Source organism: Bos indicus x Bos taurus, chromosome 8, assembly GCF_003369695.1.
Source record: "Bos indicus x Bos taurus breed Angus x Brahman F1 hybrid chromosome 8, Bos_hybrid_MaternalHap_v2.0, whole genome shotgun sequence".
Taxonomy (NCBI): Eukaryota; Metazoa; Chordata; class Mammalia; order Artiodactyla; family Bovidae; genus Bos; species Bos indicus x Bos taurus.
Genome location: NC_040083.1, coordinates 59717687 through 59739191, shown reverse-complemented (window position 1 = coordinate 59739191; position 21505 = coordinate 59717687). Strand labels below are relative to the sequence as shown.

Here is a 21505-nt window from a genome sequence, read left to right as displayed (position 1 = left end):
TGATTCAGTGATTCTGTGAGTTACTGTTTCCATACCCCAGAACCTTTCCTTGGCGCCGCCCCTAACGCAGACTATGTCACAAACTGTTTTGTTTGTTTGTTTTATATTTGGCCAAAATATTCTGGTCTAGATACAGATATTTACAGAAGGTAGGGAGGAAGGAGACCAGGCCAGAGAGGGACAGGTATATGTACAAGACTGAGCTGCAAAGGGCAACAGCTTCCATATAAGGTGGGGGTTTTATGCATGTTGATTTCCATCTCATGTGACAATGTCCACTTCTGATGTGTGGAGAGATGATGGCTACTGCCCACCCAGGTACCAGCAGCAGGGGACTGTCTGACTTGGGAAGAAGTAGGGTTTATAGGAGCCCAGCAGGTCCTTTCCGCTCTCCTAGGAGCCAATAAGTTCGCATCTTTCCTTTTCCCTGGAATTGGGGGAGCAGAGATAATTCAGATTCTTCTGTTATTCCTCGTACCTCCCTCTCTTCCCCCACAGCCTCCACAGTCACGTTGATCCTCCCTTTCCATGACTCCCTCCCTGTGGCCTGCCATCACCTTCATCTCCACATCCCCTCGAAGCTCTAGCTGGAAGCATCCAAGTTCATCCAGGGCATCCTTGGTGGTAGAGGAGACATGAATCTTCAGGGCTGGGGCAGGACAAGAGAGATGATGGAAAGAGGAATCAAAGAAAAGGCAACCGAAGAACTGCAGTATCAGGGAGAGCTTTACCCAACCACCATCCCTCAGGAGGGTCTCAGTCTTCCCAGGGCACATGCACTAGAACCAAAATATGTCCAAGGACGGGGAAATCAGGAACTGCAGTCTATCCAATTGAGAGATTTGGAGGAACTCTGAAAAGAAGAAAAGGCCAACCCAGATGGAGGCTGGGGCTGAGGTTGAGGGTTGATGTCTCACCTTGACCGTTAGACTCCATTCGGGAAGCAGTGTTCACTGTGTCTCCAAAGAGACAATAGCGGGGCATCTTCAGGCCAACGACCCCAGCACAGACGGGCCCTGTGAGAAGAAACAGGTTGGAAGAGCCTGGGGAAAGTGGATACGAGAGCAGGAGGGAGAATCAGCCCTACCTGTGTGGACCCCTATGCGTAGCCGCAGTTGGTCATGGGGTCGGTGGCGGATGCGGAAGGAAGAAACTGCATCCAGTAATGCCAGGGCCATACGAGCAATTTCTGGGGCATGACGCTGACCATTTCTGCCTGGGAGACCAGATACCACCATGTAGGCATCTCCAATCGTCTCTACCTGATTGAGAGGGGGATAAAAAGGTCATCTCTATCTGTATCAATGGGCATGGGGAAGAGTAAGAGGAGACAAGCTGAGTACCACTATGAGTCATCCTGGCAGCCAGGAAGCCAGACAGTGACTGCCAAATAAGTGCCCCAGTCCTGAGAATCTGGGAGAAGCAGGCCCAATGAAATAAGCCCTACATAGCCCAAAGTGTCAAAGGAAAGAAAGCAGGCACTTGGCTTTGTTAACTGTACTGAAGCTGTGTTAGAGAAGGTCCTGGTTTTTAGGAACTACACACAGACTTATTTAGGAATGAAGGGGCACTGTGTCTGCCACTTACTTGCAAAAGGTTCAGAAAAAAATTATATGGATATATAGATAAGTTTTTTTTAATAAAGCAAATGGGAAATACAAACAATTGGTAAATCCGAATAAAGAGTTTATCAGAATTCTTCATTATGGTAAATAAGAGATGGCAGAGTGAATCCAAAGGGAAGGGACAAGAGTGGGTATTTATTATCTACACAATGTTAGGCACTTATTCACAATAAGTCTATTATTCCCATCATACAGATAAAATATCTGAGGCTCAAGGAGCTTCTCTTACTTGCCCAAGGCCACACAGTTAGCCACAAAGTCAGGTCGTTTTTTACTCCCAAGCACCATAAAGCCTACCTTAAATGACTCAATGACTTCAACAAAAAGCTTTCACTACATAGCTTGTCCTTCATCCCAATATATCATTCTATACCCACATCCTGTATGCTCCCTCCATGTCGAGGGGATGAAGAGAAAAGATGGCTAGACTCTGACCATACCCTCAGGCAAAAAGTGGCAGACTAGATCTTGTGATGGTTCTGATTAGGGAAGCCTCAAGGATTCACAAGAGATTAGACTGGGATGTACAACTACAGTGCCAGAGCCTCAGTTGTCTATAAAGGGCACTCCAGCACTGGAATGCTGGAGACTCAAGCAGGAAAACTGACCACGGGGCAGGTAAGGCACGTGGGGTTTGGGGAGACTGGTTTTTAAAGGACTGTCAGTGGAAGGGCGGCCCCAGCTCTCACCTTGTAGACGTCAAAGTTGTCAATTATGGCATCGAAGCATGTATATAGATCGTTAAGAAGTGTCACCACCTAAAAGGGATGGGAAAGTAGAGGCCTCAAAACTTGTGCCTGACTTTCTAAGAATTCTTAACACACGAGCCGTGGCAAGATATGGAAACTCCAGAACAAGCTAGTCTTTCCTATTATCAAGTTTCTCTATGCCCCAGCTAAGCTTCCCTAGGTCCCCACCCCATCCCTGGCCCCTAACCTGTCTCTCACCTGCATGGGGGTGCTCTCTGCCGACAAAGCTGTGAAGCCAACGATGTCACTGAAGTAAATGGTAACGCTGTCAAAGGCCTCAGCCTGTACAGTCTCTCCCCGTTTTAACTGCTCTGCCACTGAACTAGGAGGCAAGGGTACAGTCCAAGCCAGACTCAGAGAAGTGGGCAAAGGGAGAGGAAAAGAGTGTATGGCTGGAGCAGAGATGGGTTCTAACATGAAAGCTGAGCCTAGGGGAGGAGAAGGAAGGTGGCTGGGAAGTCCTGACAGTCCAGAGCAAGATAGGGTGGACACGTGGTGGGGGTTGGAAGAGGATCCCTGGGGCTGCAGGCCAAATGTCCTAAGATGGGACTGTTCTACCTATACTCACTGGAGTGAAGCTCTGGTAGAGCAGCATCCTAAGAAGAAGGGATAGGAGGCCAGGAAGAAGGCAGCACAGCTCATTTGGAGACAGAATGAAAAACATGGTCTAGAGCCAGAATGGGTTCATGGTAGCAAAGATGTGACAAAGCAGGGTTCTGAGGGTTAGGAAGGGAGTTGTCAGGAGCTGGATGAGGTAGAAAGCAACAGAGCAGATACCAAAGGAAAATTCAGGAAGGGGTCAGAAGTCTCACTGGGGTAGAATTTGGTAGAGCAGAGCCTCAGCCTTGCGTTTCTCCTCCAGGTAGGCCTGTGTGCGCTCCTCCACCAGCTTCTCCAGGTTGTTGGCATACTGCTCCATGCGCAACAGGAGGTTGTCCAATATACTGGTGCCTCCTTCCCTGGAAGGAGGCCATGATATGGTACATGCTCCAAGATGGTCAAGGCTCCGGGGCTTTCTACCCAGCCCACCTACCCTCTTGGCCACACCAGCCCCACCTCATCCACTAAGACTGATGAGGCCTCTATCCCTGGGGAGCCCCTGCCCCGTCATGCCCTCTTACTTGTTAAAGCGGCGAATGAAGCCCTTAATCTGTCCAAAGTCTGGTCGTTCAGCTGGGTCCTGGGCCCAACATCGCTCCATCAGCAAAACTAGCTCTTCATTCAGTTGCGTCCGGTCAATACTTGGCCGGAAATAAGGCCGCTGACCATTTCGGACCTTCTGGACAATCTCTGAGGGTGATCAAAGGCTTGGTTGAAGAAAAGGTCCTCCAGGTAGGGGAAGCGCTGGGTAGATTTTTTTTTTTTTTTTGCTGGGTAGTAGATTGACTTACCTTTGGGGCTGAGATCCAGGCCCTCCAAGTAGAAAGGCCCACTGCGAAGTGCTATCTCCTGTAAGATGATCCCAAAGCTATAGACATCAGCCTTCTGCATGCCTGTGGTTGGCAGGGGGTTCCCACTGAGCAGTTCTGGGGCAGTCCACAGCTTCTCTGAAAAGAAGGAACCAGGTCCTCAAAGATGGAATCCCCAAGCCCACTTGGGCTCATTCGCATAATACTCGCCACAGTACTGCCACTCCATCTCCCTCTCCCACCCTCACTAAGTGGAAATGATCAGGGCCAGGGGAGGGCAATGCAGAAGTGGGTTGTGGGGAAAGGCCTCACTGGCATAGAGGGCATGGCTGTCATCAGGTTCAGCAGTTGATCGGAAGCTGGCCAGGCCATAGTCTGTGATTTTGAGCACGAAACGACTATCCACCACACAGTTTGAGGACTTGAGACTCCCATGGGATGCAATAATGCTGTTATGGAGAAAGGCCATGCCCTGCAGGATACAGATCAAGTCATAGGATTGGATCATATCTGGCTTAGGATACCCCCTCTCCACGAGATGGGCATTAGCTAGCTGTCTAAAGATCTCAGGGCCATAAAAACAATATGCTAATTTTGGAAGGCATCATTTGTACAGTTTCCACTTAAAGAAGCAGGCAAAAATAGGAGAGTCATCTTTTCCATGGGCTTCCCTGGTGGCTCAGATGGTAAAGAATCCACCTACAATGCAGGAGACCTGGGTTTGATCCCTGAGTTGGGAAGATCCCCTGGAGGAGGGCATGGCAACTCACTCCAGTATTCTTGCCTGGGAAATCCCATGGACAGAGAGCCTGGCAGGCTATACTCCATAGGGTTGCAAGAGTCCAACACAACTTAGCAACTAAACCACCACCATCTCTTCCTGGTACCTTAAGCAGTATATCAGCGCCTAAGCACCAGGGACAGGAGACATACATAAGAAGAGGGACAAGGGGAGCTATCAGCTATTACCCTGGAAAGGGTAGTTTGTCTTCCAAGTAATGAAGGGAACAGAACTATGAGGGTGAACTCCAAGAATACTACACCCGTGATGGCCTCAAACGCTTGGCCACTGCTCAGGAAGGCGTGCTTTGAGATCCAGGTATTAAGACTACCTAAATGCACCAAGGAAGATAAGCCAGTTGGAAACTTTAACATATAATCATAAACAGGCAGGCAGGTCGAGATGGAGAAGAAAAGTGATCTACTAGAGGGAATGCGGACCAGAGAGAAAGTGGAGAAGATGGTAAATCAGGAAAACCTAGGACTTTCCTGGTGGCATAGTGGTGGGAATCTGTCTGCCAATGCAGGGGACACAGGTTCAATCCCTGGTACAGGAAGATCCCACATGACCCAGAGCAACTAAGCCTGTGAACCACAACTACTGAAACCTGAGCACCAGAGCCTGGGCCCTGCAACAAGAGAAGCTACTGCAATGAGAAGCCCATGCACTGCAATGAAGAGTAGCCCCTGCTTACCGCAACTAGAGAAAGCCCACATGCAGCAGTGAAGACCTAGCACAACCAAAAATAGAGACATAAATAATTTTTTAAAAAAACTCTGGAAAATGGACCAAGGTAGGAGGTAGCTGCCAAATCAATGCAGAAGCCTGAAACTTCTGACCCCACAGGGCCAGAGAGGAGAGAACCTTTGCCTGTGAAGGACTCTAAGGCAGGTCCTAAGAGGATAGAGTGATGCTTCCCCTGGGAAGTCAGTTTGGGTGGAATAAAAAAAGGATACAGTGCTAACCAAAACTCTTCTAAATGTTTAGCTTTGGGCCTAAACAATTCAAAACTCTAGTCTCTGTGAACTCTTTCTTCTTATTTGTTTCATCTTGACATCAACAAACCTTTGGAAATCTCCAAATTTGTGAATATAGATATGATTAGGCTTCTGGATTTGTTATAAATCACCTTTCCATCAAATCATTGCTCTCTTAAGAGTCATGTTTTTCTTATAATTTATCATCACACCTCCAGTTGAGTACCACATCAACGTGACCTAATAATTTCTCTCTCATGTGATGGCAAACTTTACATTACACACAAAATTTTTAAAATAACTTCATTAGAACTCATCAGAATAACCAAAGCCAGATCAGGTGTGGTATAGGTGATCCACTAGGCTAGCTCACTGACCCAGGGACTTGCTTCTAAACACATATGCAAGATGCAAATTTGCTGCTGCTGCTGTGCAACCCCATAGATGGCAGCCCACTAGGCTCCCCCGTCCCTGGGATTCTCCAGGCAAGAACACTGGAGTGGGTTGCCATTTCCTTCTCCAATGCATGAAAGTGAAAAGTGAAATTGAAGTCGCTCAGTCGTGTCCAACTCTAGCGACCCCATGGACTGCAGCCTTCTCCAAGATGCAAATTTAGATCTCCACAAATCCATGGATCTCTGGGTCACTTGAAAATAGATGAAGCCTAGTATCTTGGATGGACAAGGCAATGGCAACCCACTGCAGTACTCTTGCCTGGAAAATCCCATGGATAGAGGAGCCTGGTAGGCTGCAGTCTATGGAGTCACTAGGAGTCGGACATGACTGAGTGACTTCACTTTCACTTTTCACTTTCATGCACTGGAGAAGGAAATGGCAACCCACTCCAGTGTTCTTGCCTGGAGAATCCCAGGGGGAGCCTGGTGGCTGGCGTCTCTGGGGTCGCACAGAGGCAAACACGACTGAAGCGACTTAGCAGCAGCAGCAGCAGCAGCAGTAGCAGCAGCATCTTAGATACCAAATGATCAGCATCGTTTTCCTTGGCTTCTCAGTTTTATTTAGAGAAGTAAGTAAAACTTACTTTTTTTATGTAAATTTAAACTTTACATTTACTTAGTAAAATGTTCTTTTTGAATTTCAGTTTTTCTGAACAAAAGAGCAAATGTGCCAAATATTGGCTAGAGGGTAAATGACAGAGAAAAATGAGAGTAAAAAACCCAGAAGATAAGTATGTTTGAAGACCCCATTCATTTTTCCCTGCTAAGAGATTTTAATATAAACTCTTGGAGGTTAAAAAAAATAAAAGGATGATGGAGAGAGATTTGAGGTGTCTAGTGTAGGAAAACAAAAGTTTCCTATGAAGACTCTTTGTGGCAAATAAAACTCATTCCTCCTAATTGAAAGCCCCAGATCCCTTGTTTACCCATTATTAGCCAATCTTCAGAATAAGGGGAAGTGGAGAGAATGGAATTTTTAGAGGACCAGGAAGAGAAATCCTAAGCAAAGACAGAAAAAAGGAGGCATTATTAATGTGGATGAACTCAAGGAGTGGGGAAGACTCACCTTAACAAGGTCATTAATGAGTGAATAACGAAACATCCAGTCCAGGTTGATGCTGTCATTTTCCAGAATATCCTGGTAGGTGACATGGAATAGATGATGTGACTATCCTCGCCCCACTGTCACCCACACAGTTGATGTAATTTTGGGTCTATCTCCCTTGGCCCCATAATCCCCACCTAGATCCCACACCTGTAAACTCCCACGAGGACAATACTCGGTGACAATGCAAATGTTGGGAGGGTCTATGCAGGCACCAATGAAGCGAGTGAGATGGTTAAACTGAACATCTCTCATCTAGCCAAAAGGAAAAAAAAAGGAAGAAAAGAGAATTCAAAGAGCTAAAAATTAGATACAGAAATCTACCACTACAGGAGAGGACCTTTCTCTTAATTGTACTCACAACTCAAAGTCATTTACAAATGACCCACTTGCCCTCCCAGCCAGTATTACTATTCCCTAGTCCTCTCCTTCCCCTTCCACATCCGTGTCTATCCTGGGCCCTCAACCCATACACCAGGACTTACATGTTTCAGTTCAAACAGAACCTGCCGGGTCAGCTCAATGCGCTTCTTATTCACATGCTTGATGGCCACAACGTTTCCCTGAGGGTAGGGGTGAAAGGGGAAGAGGAACGTGAATCTCTGAAGGAGCCTCTGGGTGCTGGGAAAGACTAGAGAACTGTGGGAGCACCCAGGAGCTCAGCTGGACAGAGAGAGGAGGCTGACAAGGGGCAGAGGGTCACGGGAAGAGGTGAAAGATGAGGATGAGACAGGATGAAATGGTGGGGACCAGAATAAGCGGATGACTGTTCACCTTGAAGTGACCGGTGTTGGCAAAGATCTGGTATTTCCCATGGGCTGTCATGAGCGAGCCGTAACTGGATCCCCGCTGGGGCCAAGGGCAACATGGAGGCGGAAGGATGAAAGGAACATTAGATGGTGGTGGTGGTGCAGGCGCTATCATTACAGGCTGATGTGCTGGGAAAGGTCCAGGGTATGAAAGGACAGGCACTCAGAGGGAAGCGGAGGGGCAGCTGAGAGGAGGGCTCACCAACGACAGCGTGAGGCGACTGCCTGCACCCTTGTGGCATCGCTCTGAATTGCCGAACTGCAGCTCTTCCCAGCGGATGCGCCACAACATGCTGGCCAGCTCCTTCTCCAGCATCAGTTTTCTGTAAGGACTGCACCCCTCAGCTGACTGGCAAGCCCGATCCTACCACCCCAGAAGCCAGCTGCAGGGTGGCGGGGGCTTCCTGGCAGCTCTTGAGGCTGCAGTTGTCACACCGAGAGACAGGACAGAGAGAGAGTGAAGCACTCTCTGTGGGTCGGACACAAGCCCTGTGCTTATGTAAAAACACAGAGGCTGAAAATAAAGTACCTGCTTAAAATGCTGCCCGACTCTTTGCAACCCTATGGACTACAGCCCACCAGGCTCCTCTGTCCATGGAATTCTCAAGGCAAGAACAGTGGAGTGGGTAGCCATACCCTCCTCCAGGGAATTGAACCCACATCTCTTATGTCTCCTGCACTGGCAGGTGGTAGCACTAGTGCCATGGTAGCATCCATGGAAAGTTCACCTTTGCCCATAGAAGACCCCACTCAAAATCAGTAATTCTAAACTAGTGTACCCAGTCCAGACCAAAGTCGGGGCGGGGAAACAAGACCAAGGCTAAAAGACAAATGACAAGAAAGGTTAGAGACGACGGAGTTACAGCTAAGGGAGCCTGTCAGCGGAAAGCTCAGAACTCACCGGAAAATGAGGAAGCTGGAAACACCAAACATGATGAAGGTGATTCCTGTGCCCAGTGCCACAATTGCCAGAGTTGAAAGTGGAGCTGAAGGGGAGAGGGGGACCCTGAGAAAGACTGTGTGTGGCCTTGTGAGCCAGAAGGGGGCGATGCTCTTAGGTGCAGGGAGCAGACCCATCTCGAGGTAGAGAGGAGGGAGGGGGTAGAGGAGACAGGTGAAACAGAGCAAAGAGTCGGGGGCAGGGGGTGCATGAGGAGGAATAAGAGAAAGGAAAGCAAAGGGAGGAAGAGCTGCTCCCAGTCCCTGCACACACCCACTTTTATCACAGGATGGGTCGTCCATGTCAAAGGCACAGGGGGGATTGTCCAGGGGTGGGACCCCCTTCACCCAGGGGATGGGCCGTCCTGTCCACCAAATCTGCTTCTCGGCTCCCGAGTAGTGGGCTGCAGGCTGTGAGGATGGAGAGAACGGGGCCCACAGGCCTGCTCCCACCAGCCTCCTCGCCCCATACCCAGCTACTTTGCTGCTTTTCTCCCCAACCTGCCACTCCCCCCACCACTATCATGCAGCTCCAGGAGAGAAAGTAAGGCCCTGCCTCCAGTGCCTTTGGTTCTTCCCCCAAAAGGATCCTAAAAGCTGGGTTTGTGGGCCCCACACTCTCTTCCCTGCCTCCTCCCCCATCACCTGAAAGTCCCCGGAAACCAGGTCTCCCATGGCCCACAGGACAAAATCAGTCTCCCGGTCATTGTTCTTGTCCATAACGACCAGTCCAGTTACACCTAAGACAGAAAGGAGCACCCCTTACTTGGAGATCTGCCCTTGGTCCCTCTCCTATCTTCCCAAGCCCTCTAGTTACCTGGTGGTCCGTCCCTGCCCCCATTCTTAGCATGTGTCCACCTCAGCCGGGTGCTCTGACCCCAGCTAACTCTCTCTCCTGCCCCTGGTGTCTGTGTTTGCCTCTGCCCACTCCACTCCTGAGCCTGAAAGCAGCACTCTGGCCCTCATCTGACCCTCTCCATTACCACGGTATCTTCGTCCTTGCATCTTCTCAACAATTCGAAGTCCATCTTCCCGGGTGCCTCCCTCCTGTATGGTCTCGTTCAGGACTTCGGCATACAGAAGGATCCCATCGTAGAAGCAGCCAGCAATGAGGTTCATCTGGGGGTGGTAACTTCAGCAGTGCTCTCCAAAGGTCCTGCCAGGCCCCTTCTCCAGCCCCCCTCCCATCTCTGAGGTCTCTTCTTCTCCTCCTGGTTTGCTTTCTTCCCTCCTCCCATAACTAAGGGGCCATCCCTGCCTCACTAGGGCAGACGGAAAAACCCAGATGGAAGCCCCCCACAGTAGGGCTGGCTCTGTGGCCAAGGCTGTATTCTGAGTTAGGGAGAAGAGCCTTTCCTCAAAGCCTGGCCTGACTCTCAGGGAGAGAGAGATCTGCTTACCAAGGAAGGGGCCAGCTCCACACCAAAATCCTCCCGTGCTCTAATCAGAAGACGATTCTGGAATTCCTGGTACTCAGGATTCGGGGGTTCTCGGTATGTGATGACCAATACCGTCTGGATCCACAGCACATGGGAGAGTGAAAAGGATTCAAGATGGGAATTAGGGGAAGAGAGGAAGCAGGATAGAGAGACGTGGTGAAATACACATGATATAAAATGTACATGGCTGACCCTGAAGGCTGAGAGGATACTAAACACTCTGTGTGTGTGTTTAATACATCTGGGAGAAGGGGTGGCACTCCTCCATACAAGGTAGATAGAACCATCTGTCTATGGATGGTTCCGGGAATGTGGAGACTAAGAAACAGACAAAGTCAACTCCATCCCCCAAATGGGCTCTTCATCTTCCTGAAGCTCCTACTATCCCTCAAGGCTCCTCGGTCCCTTCCTTTCTGGGTACCTGTTACCAGCAAGGACAACCCTGAGCAACAGCTTCTCTCCCTGGTGTTAATACTGCTAATACTATCAGCAGAATGTTGGCCCAGTGCTTCCACCCAGTGAGTTAAAGAGATTTCAGGTCCTATGACAAGTGGGGGAAATACTTTGAGACAGTGATTCCATCGGTAAAAAGCCACGAGCCCATTCCTTTAACGTGTGTAGAACACCCACTATATGCAGTACTGCCCTGCATACCAGCCTAGTCCCACAAGTCATGAGTCACAAGGAAAGCACACGGTCCCATGCCCACACACACCTCACAGGTAAGCCAGTGACACATGTGGTCTCAGCTGTGCACACTTCTCACTGGCCACGGTCAGCATTTCTCTGTCTTCCACGGGGGTGCCTGCCTGGCTCCCACCGCCCTCCCACACTTCCCCCTTCCTGGCCTCGGCCTGCACCTCAGGCCTCCACAATCACTAGCCTCTCTGCCTTGGTCAGAAAACTGGCATGGCAACTTTGGGGAAAGACTTTAGATCAATATATTTTGTGAAATGAAAGATTAAAACTAGTCATTTCTAGCAATTGTGTTAATCCATGTCTTTAATCCCTAAAGTACTGTAGAGATACTAGATACATTACTTATGATCTATTCTAGATCAATTCACTCCAGGTACGAAATAGTGAAGTCAGTTTATAACACATATTCAATATATAGACTAGAGTTTGCCTACTGAGGTAATTATTCTTACTGGAGCGTGTGAATGCTTGACCACACATTGCTAATACTCTCCCATTGTCAGGCAGAATTAAAAAGGAGAGGGAGACTGAGGGTGGGGCTGGAAGGGTTCATTCAGGAACACTTACTCAATGAATAAAATAAAAACAGAAAGGTAGGATATGGTTGACAGTGCAAAAAGTTAGTTAAAAGACTCGAGGGACTTCCCTGGTGGTCTAGTTGTTAAGAATCCACCTGCCAATGCAAAAGATACAGGTTTGAGCCCTGGTCCGAGAAGATCCCACATGCCACAGAGCAACTGAGTCCATGCGCCACAGCTGCAGAGCCTACGCTCTAGGGCCCGCACTCCACAACAAGAGAAACCATTGCAACGAGAAGCCCACACACTGCAACGACCGTAGCCCTGACTCACCACAACTAGAGAAAGCCCACACGCAGTAATGAAGACCCAGCACAGCAAAATAAATAAATAAAATGTTTAAACATTACAAAAAGAAACTTGAAAAGATCAGGCTTCACACAATTTACATTTCAATACAAATGTTGATAATAGATTTCCAGTGCTTTTTAAAAAGTAATTCCCTAGGTTTGTTTGTTTGCTAGAACAGCAGTTCTCAAATGTTTTTGGTCTCACAACCCCTTACTACTAGAAATTACGGAGGACTCCAAGGAGTCCGTAATTTGGATTACATCTATCAATATTTACCATAGGAGAAATAAAAACTGACAAAGTTTTAAAGCACAAGAATACACAAGCACACCTTCTATAGCTGCCAGAGTGATGACATCATCTCACATCACGTAGCCTCTGGAAAACTCCACTGTACAATCATGGAAGAATGAGAGTGACAGAGGCAAATAACATCTCAGTATTTTTAAAATAGTTTTGACCTCACGGTCCCCATAAAAGGATTCCAGGGGCCCCCAGGATCCCAAGACCACACATTGAAAACTGCTATGCTAGACTCTTCTGCTGTGGTTACTAGCTACTAAAAAAGAGAGAGAGAAGCAGAAGAACCTCCAAAGAATTGCTGTTCTTGCTCAGGGGCTAGAGAGAAGGTAAAGAGGTAGGTCATTGTGTCCCATTTCATAGGGGACCCCAGGTGGGAAAAAAAAAGCAAGCAAAGGCTGCCAAAAATGAGTGCAGCTGTGATGGAAGCCAGAAGGGCACCCAGGAAATGTGGAAGGGCAGCAGACACCTGGCTCAGCCTGTGGGCCCACCCACACCTAACCCCGATTAATGGACAGAATGGTGGTCTCTAGAAGAGATGCTGCCCCACACAGCCCTTGGTTTAGTGCTAACTTCCATTCTAGATGCTGGAGTCCCCCCTCTGTAACCCAGTCTCATGCTGGTCACCTAGGTGGTGGCTTCTGCCTGGGTTTCTGGGCCAGTCTGTCTAATGTTCCAAAATGTCCAGACAGAGGCTCTGGGTCCTTAGAGCTGAGTCATTTGTTTAGCTCCACTGTATCTACTTATTTTCCCCTCTCCTGACTGATCATCTCGGTTTATAGTATCTGCCAGCTCTACTCCTCTCTAGAACAATTCCTGACTCTGTCCCCCTCTTCCCAACACACACCTTGATTTAACTCAGTAAACACGTGCTGGGCACATGGACTACACAGATAGGTATGATCCCTGCCCTCTAGCAGCTACGGTTTAATGACATTTAAAAATCATAGCAACATACTTAATTTTAGGGTCTCCTCCCCAACTCTAGCTAGTATCCAGCAAGAGCCGGGACCCTTTCCTTGGGCACGACACCCGCCTGGAAAGCCGTGGATATCTGTATCAGGAGCTCCTCACCTCTGCTGCCGCCTTCTCCAGGTTAGCCTGGTCCAGGACCACAGTGGGCCAGGTATGTCTGGGGTGTGGCCTCTCTGCTCTTTCATCCTTGTCTGAAACTGACCACACAATCTCCCTAACCCCCTGCCCGGCTTCAGGATCAGAAAAGGCTAAGAAGAGCTTTGTCAGAGGATACCCCATCACCCTCTCTCCCCACCTCACTACCTTGATTTTCCCGTTGGCATGTTCTTGACTGCCCCTTCTCTTATACTGTAGCAAAACCTCTCTCTTTGCTTTTCTGTCTTAATAATGCCTACAGTGAGTGGGAGAGCTGAGAATTAATTTATAGTCGGCCCTTGAGCAACATGGGTATGAACTCAGGTATCAGCATGGGTCCACTGATGATGCGGCTTTTTTTTTTTCCAGTAAACACAGACCACAGTACTGTATGATCCATGGTCGGCTGAATCCACAGATGTGGAACTTCTGATGGGAAGGCCCGACTGTAAAGTGATGCTCAGATTTTTGACTGCATGGAGGGGTGGGTGTCCCACTTCCCACAATGTTGAAAGACCAATTGTCAGTAACTAATTGTTAGTGGACTATATCCCTCCTCCCCTATCCTAAGTGCTGGGGCCTCTTGGCTGATAGGAATTCTCCCACAAGAGAGAGAGATGTTCCCTCAGCAAAGAAAATGTGGCCCAGAAGGCTGTGGAGTCTTCCCATATGGGAGGGTCAGGGAGACCTTCCTTGACCACGGTAGCGAAAGCACAATTCCCTTATTACTCTCTTCTCAAACCACTCCATTCCTTTTTTTTTTAAAGTACCATACCACATCACAATTTGTTCTGTACTAGTATTATTGCTTATTTGTTTATGTTGGTCTACTCTACTGGATGTGGACTCCAAAAAGGCAGGGACTATATCTGTCATGTTCTCTGCTGTATACTAGTACCTAGCACAGCGACTGGGACTTAACAGGTGCTCAATAAACTCGAATAGAATGAGTCAGTCTTCAGGTGACTCAAACATTGACTGAATAGTAACTTCCAGAGCAGACAGTTCGACACAACAGTGGGAAATCCGGTCCAGCCTGAGGATTCAGGGATTGTTTCTAGAAGGGAAGATAACTGATCTGAGTCCTAAAGAATGCCTTATTCAGACAGACAAAAGGTGAGAAGGTCGTTTTAGGCAAAAGTTACAGTATCAACAAAGCCTGTCCTGTCACTGCCTGTGTTCATGTGTGACAGTCACAGACTCAGGAGGGCAAACAGATGTGTCATTCACAGTCAGATGCAACCAAATACAAAATCACACCACAGCCACAGGGAGCTCAACCCAGTGCGCAGTGACAACCTGGAGGGGTGAGCTGAGGAGGGAGATGGGAGGGGGTCTCAGGAGGGAGGGCACATATGTATGCCTGTGGCTGATTCCTACTGATGTGTGGCAGAAACCAACACAAATATCGTAAGCAACCATCCTCCAATTAAAAAAAAAAAAAAAACCAGTCATATAAAACCTCACTTACTGAAGAAGGTGGCCAAACAAGTCCAGCACTTATACATACCTACTTAGAATCTAAGGGTTGAAAGGACCTTAAGGTTATCCCATATGCCACCTCAAATCCTTTTGGGAAAAGGAGGGATATGCATAAATAAGTTAAAAAAAATACTTATGCACACAAATCGGTGAAAAATTGGTGGAAGAAGAGGGGAGCAATTCATGGGTATGATTTTAAGAGGCAGAGATTTGGGGTGAAGGGAGGAAGAGCACTGTGAACAGAAGGAGCAGAGAGCATAAAGATGGGGGGCAGCGTTTGGTTGCGGATTTGAGAGAGGTCTAGCCGCTGACATACTCAGCAGTACTGGAAAGTAAGATTTTAAAAGTGGGTTGAGAACAGACTGTAGAAAATCTTAAAGGTCATGATAAGGAGTCAGGACTTCATTCAGTAGGAAATCAGTCATTTAAAGTTTTGAGCAGAGAAGTGAACAGAGTCATGTCCCTTCTCCCTACAAGTTGTTTCTCACATCCGTTTCTTTTCATTCCTGCTATCATCAACACCCCCTGGAGAAGGAAATAGCAACTCACTCCAGTATTCCTGCCTGGAAAACCCTGTGGACAGAAGAACCTAGCGGGCCACAATCCATGGGGTTGCAAAGAGTCAGACACAAATGAGCAAACACGCATCCTTACCACAGCTCAAGCCCATACCTCTAGGCCTCATTCTAGGCTAGCACATACAGGTGGTCTCACTGCCTCCCATCTTCTCCTCTTCCAATCCAACCTGAATTCTGTCAGTATACTTCTCATCACAAAAAACAAACACAAACCAACCTCGAAAACTCAGCCATTCAAGTCCAAGCACCTCAATCTTAGGTTCAGGGCTCTTCTTAAGCTGAGGCTACCCCTGCAACATTATTTCTTATAATCTGTCCCAAGTGAACCACTCTTTCTTATCAGGTCAGTTTGCCTTGGAGCTCCAAACAGGTCCATTCCTGTCTTTTTCTCTTAGCCTCCTGGATCCTCTTTCCCACTCTGACTAGGAAAACAACATCTGTCTTTAAAGTCACAATAGAGTCTTGCTTCCTTTATAAAAGCCATCCCTAAACCCAGCCCACAGTGACTCTCTCCTCTGAATCACTCAAGTTCTTAGCATCTCTTCCAGGACCCATAATCACATCCTATCTCATACTTATATCTAACTGTACTGCAATCATGCCTCACCTCTTCAGAAAGGGTGGAAGCCCTCCCAGGGGCTGGGACTAAATCTTCTCCTGAACTTTTCTCCCTGACAGTATATCTACCATTGGTACTTAGGAAAGCCAGCCATTCCAAGATCTTAAGAGGTGGCCTTGGCAGACTCACTGAGAAAGAGCCACAAAGGTGAGACTAGGCTAGAAAATCCTCTGTCCTTTTTCACCCCTATAGTTTACAATTCTCCCCTATTGCTGGGGCTTCTGTGGGGTCTTATGAGAGAAAGAGAATCCCCCAAAAGTTCCTCTCCCTCTTCCTTCAAGTTTGGTTCAAATGATACCTGAAATGCTTCTCTGAGGGCCTGGGCCTGTTCCCGGGTGCGATTATCCTGCCAGGGCCGGCCCATGGAGCGTGTGGGGCCTGCACGGAGACTCTCCCCAAAGACATCCAGGTAAAAGAAGACGTAGTCCCCGTTGGTCAGGTTCTCCCTCTGGGCCTGCAGCAGGATCTCATGCAGCATCTCCAGAGGGCCACAGATGTACACAACTGCGGCAGGTACATGACAGAGGGGCCCCTGAGAGAGGGGCTGGGACCCTCAACAGCCCCCTTTCTGACCGTCTGCATTTCCACACTTAGCAAGGAATAGAGGCCCGAACCTATCAACCACCCACCAGATGTGCCCCATCCCTCCCCTTGGGAGTCTATGTCATAAGTACCCTGGGGCCATAAGGACCATCTGGCAGAAGTCAGAGCCTGACTCCAGACTCCAAAGGAAGGGAGCTATCCCTAGAGCCCCTCCCCTTCCCAGAGCCCTGCCTTCTGCTCCCCACCCAGACCTCCTCACTCCCCCACTCTGCCCTGCCTCTCCCTAGGCTCAAAGGCACTGATTGCTCAGAATTTCTCTCAGTGTGAGCTTTACCTGTCTTTCCCCACCAAATCTGCTGTACCTCAAAGCCCATTAACAGAGTCCTCACTCTTCTTATGCCTCCAAGGGGTCTTGGCAGCCCAGTCTGAGAAGTCTCTGCTCACAGACAGGCACACATTTTGGAGTGACCATCAACTACATTCACTACTCCAGGGCACTCACATTGCTCTCCAGATTCAACGTCCCCCAACCCCATACTCTCCCTGACCCAAGCTTCACCCTCCATGCTATCTTATTCCTTGTTCACACTACCTGTGAACGGCCACCAGCAGCGCCGCCACCCCACCCCACCCCACCCCCCGCCCCAATACAATGCCTCGGGCCTCTCCCAGGAGCTCCATCCATGTCTGCTTATTGATCCCAACCACCACCATCAGCTCCTCAACACCTATCTACATCTACAGCCTCCCAGTGCTGAGCCCCAGGGACACCGCAACCCTCCTCCCCTAGCCCTAACACAGCCCGGGCCACACTCACTGCGCCCGTTGGCCCGGATGAAGTGGGTAGCCTGCTCAGGGCCCCCCGGCTCACGGGCATACACCTGGTGCTGTACACTGAGGTTGCTGCCCTGCAGGGCCTCAAAGACTCCCTCGATGGTGAAGTAGTGAGGCCGGTCATCTGTGCGAGCATCCAGATACAGCAAGGCAGCACGGGCAGTCCAATTGAAGTGCCCGTGGAGCATCACTACAAACTCACCCAGCTTAGGAGCAGAGGGGCCAGTGCGCACCAGGGTTCGGTAATGCTCACTCTTAGCCGAAAAACCAGAGGCCACAGCACCCGCGGTCAGCAGGGGAAGGCGCCAGTGTGAGGCAAAGCGAGCCACAGAGGCAGCGGGGTACACGCAACCCGGGCCCAACAGAAGGTCGGGGTCATGGTACAACTTGAGATCCACAGCGCGCAGAGGGGCCAGGTACTCAGAGCAGGCACCGTCCAGCTCAGAGCTGACAAAGCGGAGGTCCACGGGCAGCGCCCGGCCCAGCGCCTCCATGGCAAGCGCCACAGCGGGACCCACCCGTGGCCAGGCCCAGGCATAGCTCAGGTTGTGTTCGGGCAGCACCACCGCCAGCGTCAGGTTGCGCGCCCCGGGAGGACGCACCCCACCTGCCAGGGCTGCCACCACCAGCAGGAGAGATGGCAGTGCCATGGGGAGAAAGCGGCGGCGCCACCGCCCCCAGAACCCTGGGCCAGGCGGGCCTACGGGGGAGACACCAGCACCACCCAGCCTGGAACCAGGGGAAGACCGCCAGAAGAGAAATGATGATGAGCCAGGAGGGTTGGGACACAGGAGAGGGGCAAGGATGGGCGAGGAAAAGGAGGGAGCGGGTGAGGACTGGGTCCAGCAGCCCAGGGCAGAGACTGAGGAGGACTAAGGGTAGGGTGGCAGGAGGACGGCGGGACCGAGGGGGCCTGTGACTGGGATGTGGACAGTGAGGGGTGAAGTCGGCTGATGAATCTGAAGCTGAGGAGCAAAAGGGGATCCGAGACTGGGATGGGGTGGGGGTGGGGGACAGGCTGGTATAAAGAGAAGGCCTGGGGGGCACCTCACGGCCGAAGGGGCTAGGAGGGCAGAGAGCTGCGGAAAGGAGGACCAGGGGGGTAAGGTGGGAGGGGGCTGGCGCGGCGGAAGGACTGGGACCATGGGCGGCGGGGAGCGAAGCGAGGCCTGGGCCGGAGGGGAGGGAAGGCAGGGGTGAATCTCCCGGAGAAGGCTTCTCCCGAAGCTCCTGCTTGGACTAACGGGCCCAGGGCGCTGGTCCCATCCGGAGCTGCGGCGGCCCTGCCCGTGTCCCAGCTCCTCTCTGCTCCGCTTCTCCTGGGCCCGGGCGGCCGGCGCAGCCCCGCGCTTCCTCCCGCCCCCTGCCTGGGCCCCCGGGCGCGCCGCTCGTCCGGGTCAGGTCGCCGCGGCCCGGCCGTCTCCGCTCGCTGCGCCGGCGGCGGCCGAGTGCGACTCCCCGGGCAAGCCGCCCGCCCCCGCCCCGCGCCTTCCCCGCCCCCTCCCCGCGGCCCCTCCTTCTCCCCCGCCCGGCCCCACCCTCCGGCGCCTGCTGTCTCCCCCAACCCGCCCCCCCGGACCCCCCCCCACCCCTACCCGGCCGCCCGGGGACCTCCCAGGTCTCACACCCACCCAGGGGGCGCCGCGCAAGGGCCTCCCAGGCCGGCGAGGTTCAGGGCGTCCCCTCACTTTGAGGCCTGCCCGGTCTCCTCCGGGCCCCCCGGGCCACCCCAGCGCGCGCTGTCCATGTCACTCCCAGGAGCCAGGGCCTCTCTACACGGCCCTCGCACATCCCGCTCTTCTTAGGGTCTCCTTTCTCAATTTCCCCGAGTCCCTCAGACACTCCAGCCTCAGGAAGAAGTCTGGAACCCCCACGTATTTGGTATCCTCACTGGTCCTCCACCTAGCGAGCCACACCACCCTTCTCACTGCTGCGAACTCTCTCTCCTCTTCACCAGCAAAACATGCTTGCTCCTGGAAGAACAGGCCCCTCCAGGACCAAGGTGTCCCAAGGACCGATTTTTCCCTAGTCCTTACGAAGTCCATGAGTCTCCCTTTTCCTTAAGACTTAACTCTCCAATCTCTCTTCCTGGCCCTACGCCCCGTCTGTGCCCTCCCGGGTCCTCAGAGGCCACCACAGCCCTCTGGGCTTCCATCACACCATCTGTTCCTGGGCAGGACCCCAGAACAGCCTCTTCTCTTTGTCTTCCTTCACAGCCCAGGCTCGCAACCGACAAAAGCTCAGGGACTGACTCAGCAGAACATTTCCAGCAGTGGAAGCCCACTGTGTCCCCTTTGGGTTCCACCCTCCCTCCTAAGCATCCAGCCTAGAAGGCTCACCCCAGACACCCCAGATCTGGAGGAGCTGTTCTGATTGCCAGGACTAGCTTGGGAGGGATGAAATCATGGTTGCTGGGAGGAACTGCCATGGGACCTTAGGGAGTTTTCCTCAAATTGTCATTAAGGAGATGCACATCAACCCATTTTCCTCCCCCCTCCCAAGAGCCACAGTGCATCTCCTGCTTCAGGCCACTTCTCCAGCAATCACAATTCCAAGAAGCTGAAAGCTCCCGGAGTAGAGCGAGAAGGGTGGGTGTGCAGGGAGAGGAGGGGCTTAGTTTCTCTGAGGTGGAGGCGACACCTAGTGGTTTGGGGAGGGAACTAAAGGACAATGCCATTTTATTCTCAGGTACAATATTTCTTTATTGAACACTGTCTGCCTTGCACAAGCTATGGGGATGAATGCACAAAGCTGAATGATACAGGCTTACCTTTGCGGAGCATTCATTTGGAATCCCTTGGGCTCAGAGGCCAAAGGCAAGCCCCCCAACAACCTCTTTTGCCCTCAAGCCAGTAGAAATGGAAACCTTTGGATAGCTCTTTAAACTAGACTTGTAACTCCAGTTCCAGCTCCTGACACTGTTAGTGCAAAGAAACTTCATCCTATCTGAGCAAGGAAAAGAAGGATAGACCAGACAAAAGGGTAATGGGACAACCTGAAAAAGACATGACTCTAGCTTCACATACAATCAACCAAATACTTTTCAAGCAACTACACACATTTTAATCAGAGAAGCAAATCCAAATGACACAGTCTCTGCCAGAATCACAGAATTTCAGTGCTAAGAGGAATCTTATAAATATATTGTTCACTCCTGTTATTTAAAGATAATTGAAAACTGAGGCTCTGAGAGGGAAGTCCCATAACTTCCTCTCGAAAACTGAGTCTCTGAGAGGGAAGTCCTGTAGCTTCCTCTCCTGCCCCTCTCCCCCAACTCTACATGGTTTTTTCTTTTTTAAAAAATTTTCTGCTCAGGGTCTTAGCTGAGGCACACAGTATCTTTCATCTTCCGTGCAGTATGTGGGGTCTTTAGTTGCAGAGCGCGATAGCATATGGGATCTAGTTCCCCAACTAGTGGAGAAGAAAATGGCAACCCACATCAATATTTTTGCCTGGAGAATCCCATGGACAGAGGAGTCTGGTGGGCTACAGTCCATGGGGTCGCAAAAAGTCGGACACGACTGAGCGACTGACACTACACTACACTACATTCCCTGACTACGATTGAACCTGGACCCCTTGCATTGGGAGCGTGGAGTCTTAGCCAATGGACCACCAGGGAAGTCCCCTTTGTGGCTTCTTAATAGCAGATCAGACACTAGAATACAGGTTTCCTGGTCTCTAAGGTGGGCTCTGGACAGATATTTGCTGACTCATGGAACTTACCATGTGAAGCTATGCTTAGAGGGTAATGGCCACCAAAGACCCAAAAGAGTCTCTCTAGAACACCTGCAGACCCAAGAGAGGGAGGATCAGACACCACTGTTGCCCAGACTCTCCAGATGAGTTCAAATACATGATATATCATTTCAAGCATCTTGCCCCTTCCCTCTTCCTTCCAACTTGCCACTAAGACTATAAAGTGGGAAGGGCAGGGAAATAAAGTTAACTGTTTAATACTGTTTCTTATTTCTTTTTTAAAAAATTTATTTATTTTTTTGGTTGCTTTTGGTCTTAGTTGCATCATGCAAGATCTTTGCTGCATCATGAGGGATCATGCCTTGCAGCGCATGGACTCTCCAGTTGTGGCACGAAGGCTCGGTAGTTGCAGAGCACGGGCTTCGTGGCTCTATAGCATGTGGGATCTTCATTCCCTGACTAGGGATGCAACCCACATCCCTGC

The 21505-nt window shown here is 50.4% G+C and overlaps 1 protein-coding gene across 7 annotated transcripts; it reads right to left on the bottom strand.

Annotated features, from left to right (window-relative positions):
• Positions 1-86: 86 nt before the first annotated feature.
• Positions 87-18769, bottom strand: NPR2 (natriuretic peptide receptor 2). Of its 7 annotated transcripts, none has more exons than XM_027549630.1 (23): positions 17306-18745; positions 16823-16924; positions 16244-16449; positions 10250-10363; positions 9833-9968; positions 9495-9589; positions 9128-9260; positions 8812-8896; positions 8113-8242; positions 7876-7950; positions 7587-7664; positions 7252-7356; positions 7063-7134; positions 4096-4255; positions 3766-3921; positions 3496-3664; positions 3187-3333; positions 2573-2696; positions 2315-2383; positions 1088-1262; positions 918-1016; positions 558-649; positions 87-427 (listed from the first exon to the last, which is right to left on the bottom strand). In XM_027549630.1, exons 1-23 carry the CDS (start codon positions 17970-17972, stop codon positions 362-364), a joined length of 3255 nt encoding a protein of 1084 aa, XP_027405431.1. In that variant the 5' UTR covers positions 17973-18745; the 3' UTR covers positions 87-361. The 7 variants fall into 7 exon arrangements, with proteins under 7 accessions (XP_027405431.1, XP_027405432.1, XP_027405436.1 ...); XM_027549631.1 differs by having other exon boundaries at positions 8113-8233; XM_027549635.1 differs by lacking the exon at positions 16823-16924 and having other exon boundaries at positions 8113-8233; positions 17306-18769.
• Between the last annotated feature and the right edge of the window lie 2736 nt (positions 18770-21505).

Excerpts from the sequence above, each read along its gene's own strand:
- NPR2 (XM_027549630.1), bottom strand. The coding sequence starts at position 17,972 with ATGGCACTGCCATCTCTCCTGCTGGTGGTGGCAGCCCTGGCAGGTGGG. Across the intron at positions 9,969-10,249 it reads TGGAGCTGGCCCCTTCCTTG|ATGAACCTCATTGCTGGCTG; the intron begins GTAAGCAGATCT and ends TACCACCCCCAG. Across the intron at positions 9,590-9,832 it reads GCAAGGACGAAGATACCGTG|GTGTAACTGGACTGGTCGTT; the intron begins GTAATGGAGAGG and ends TTTCTGTCTTAG.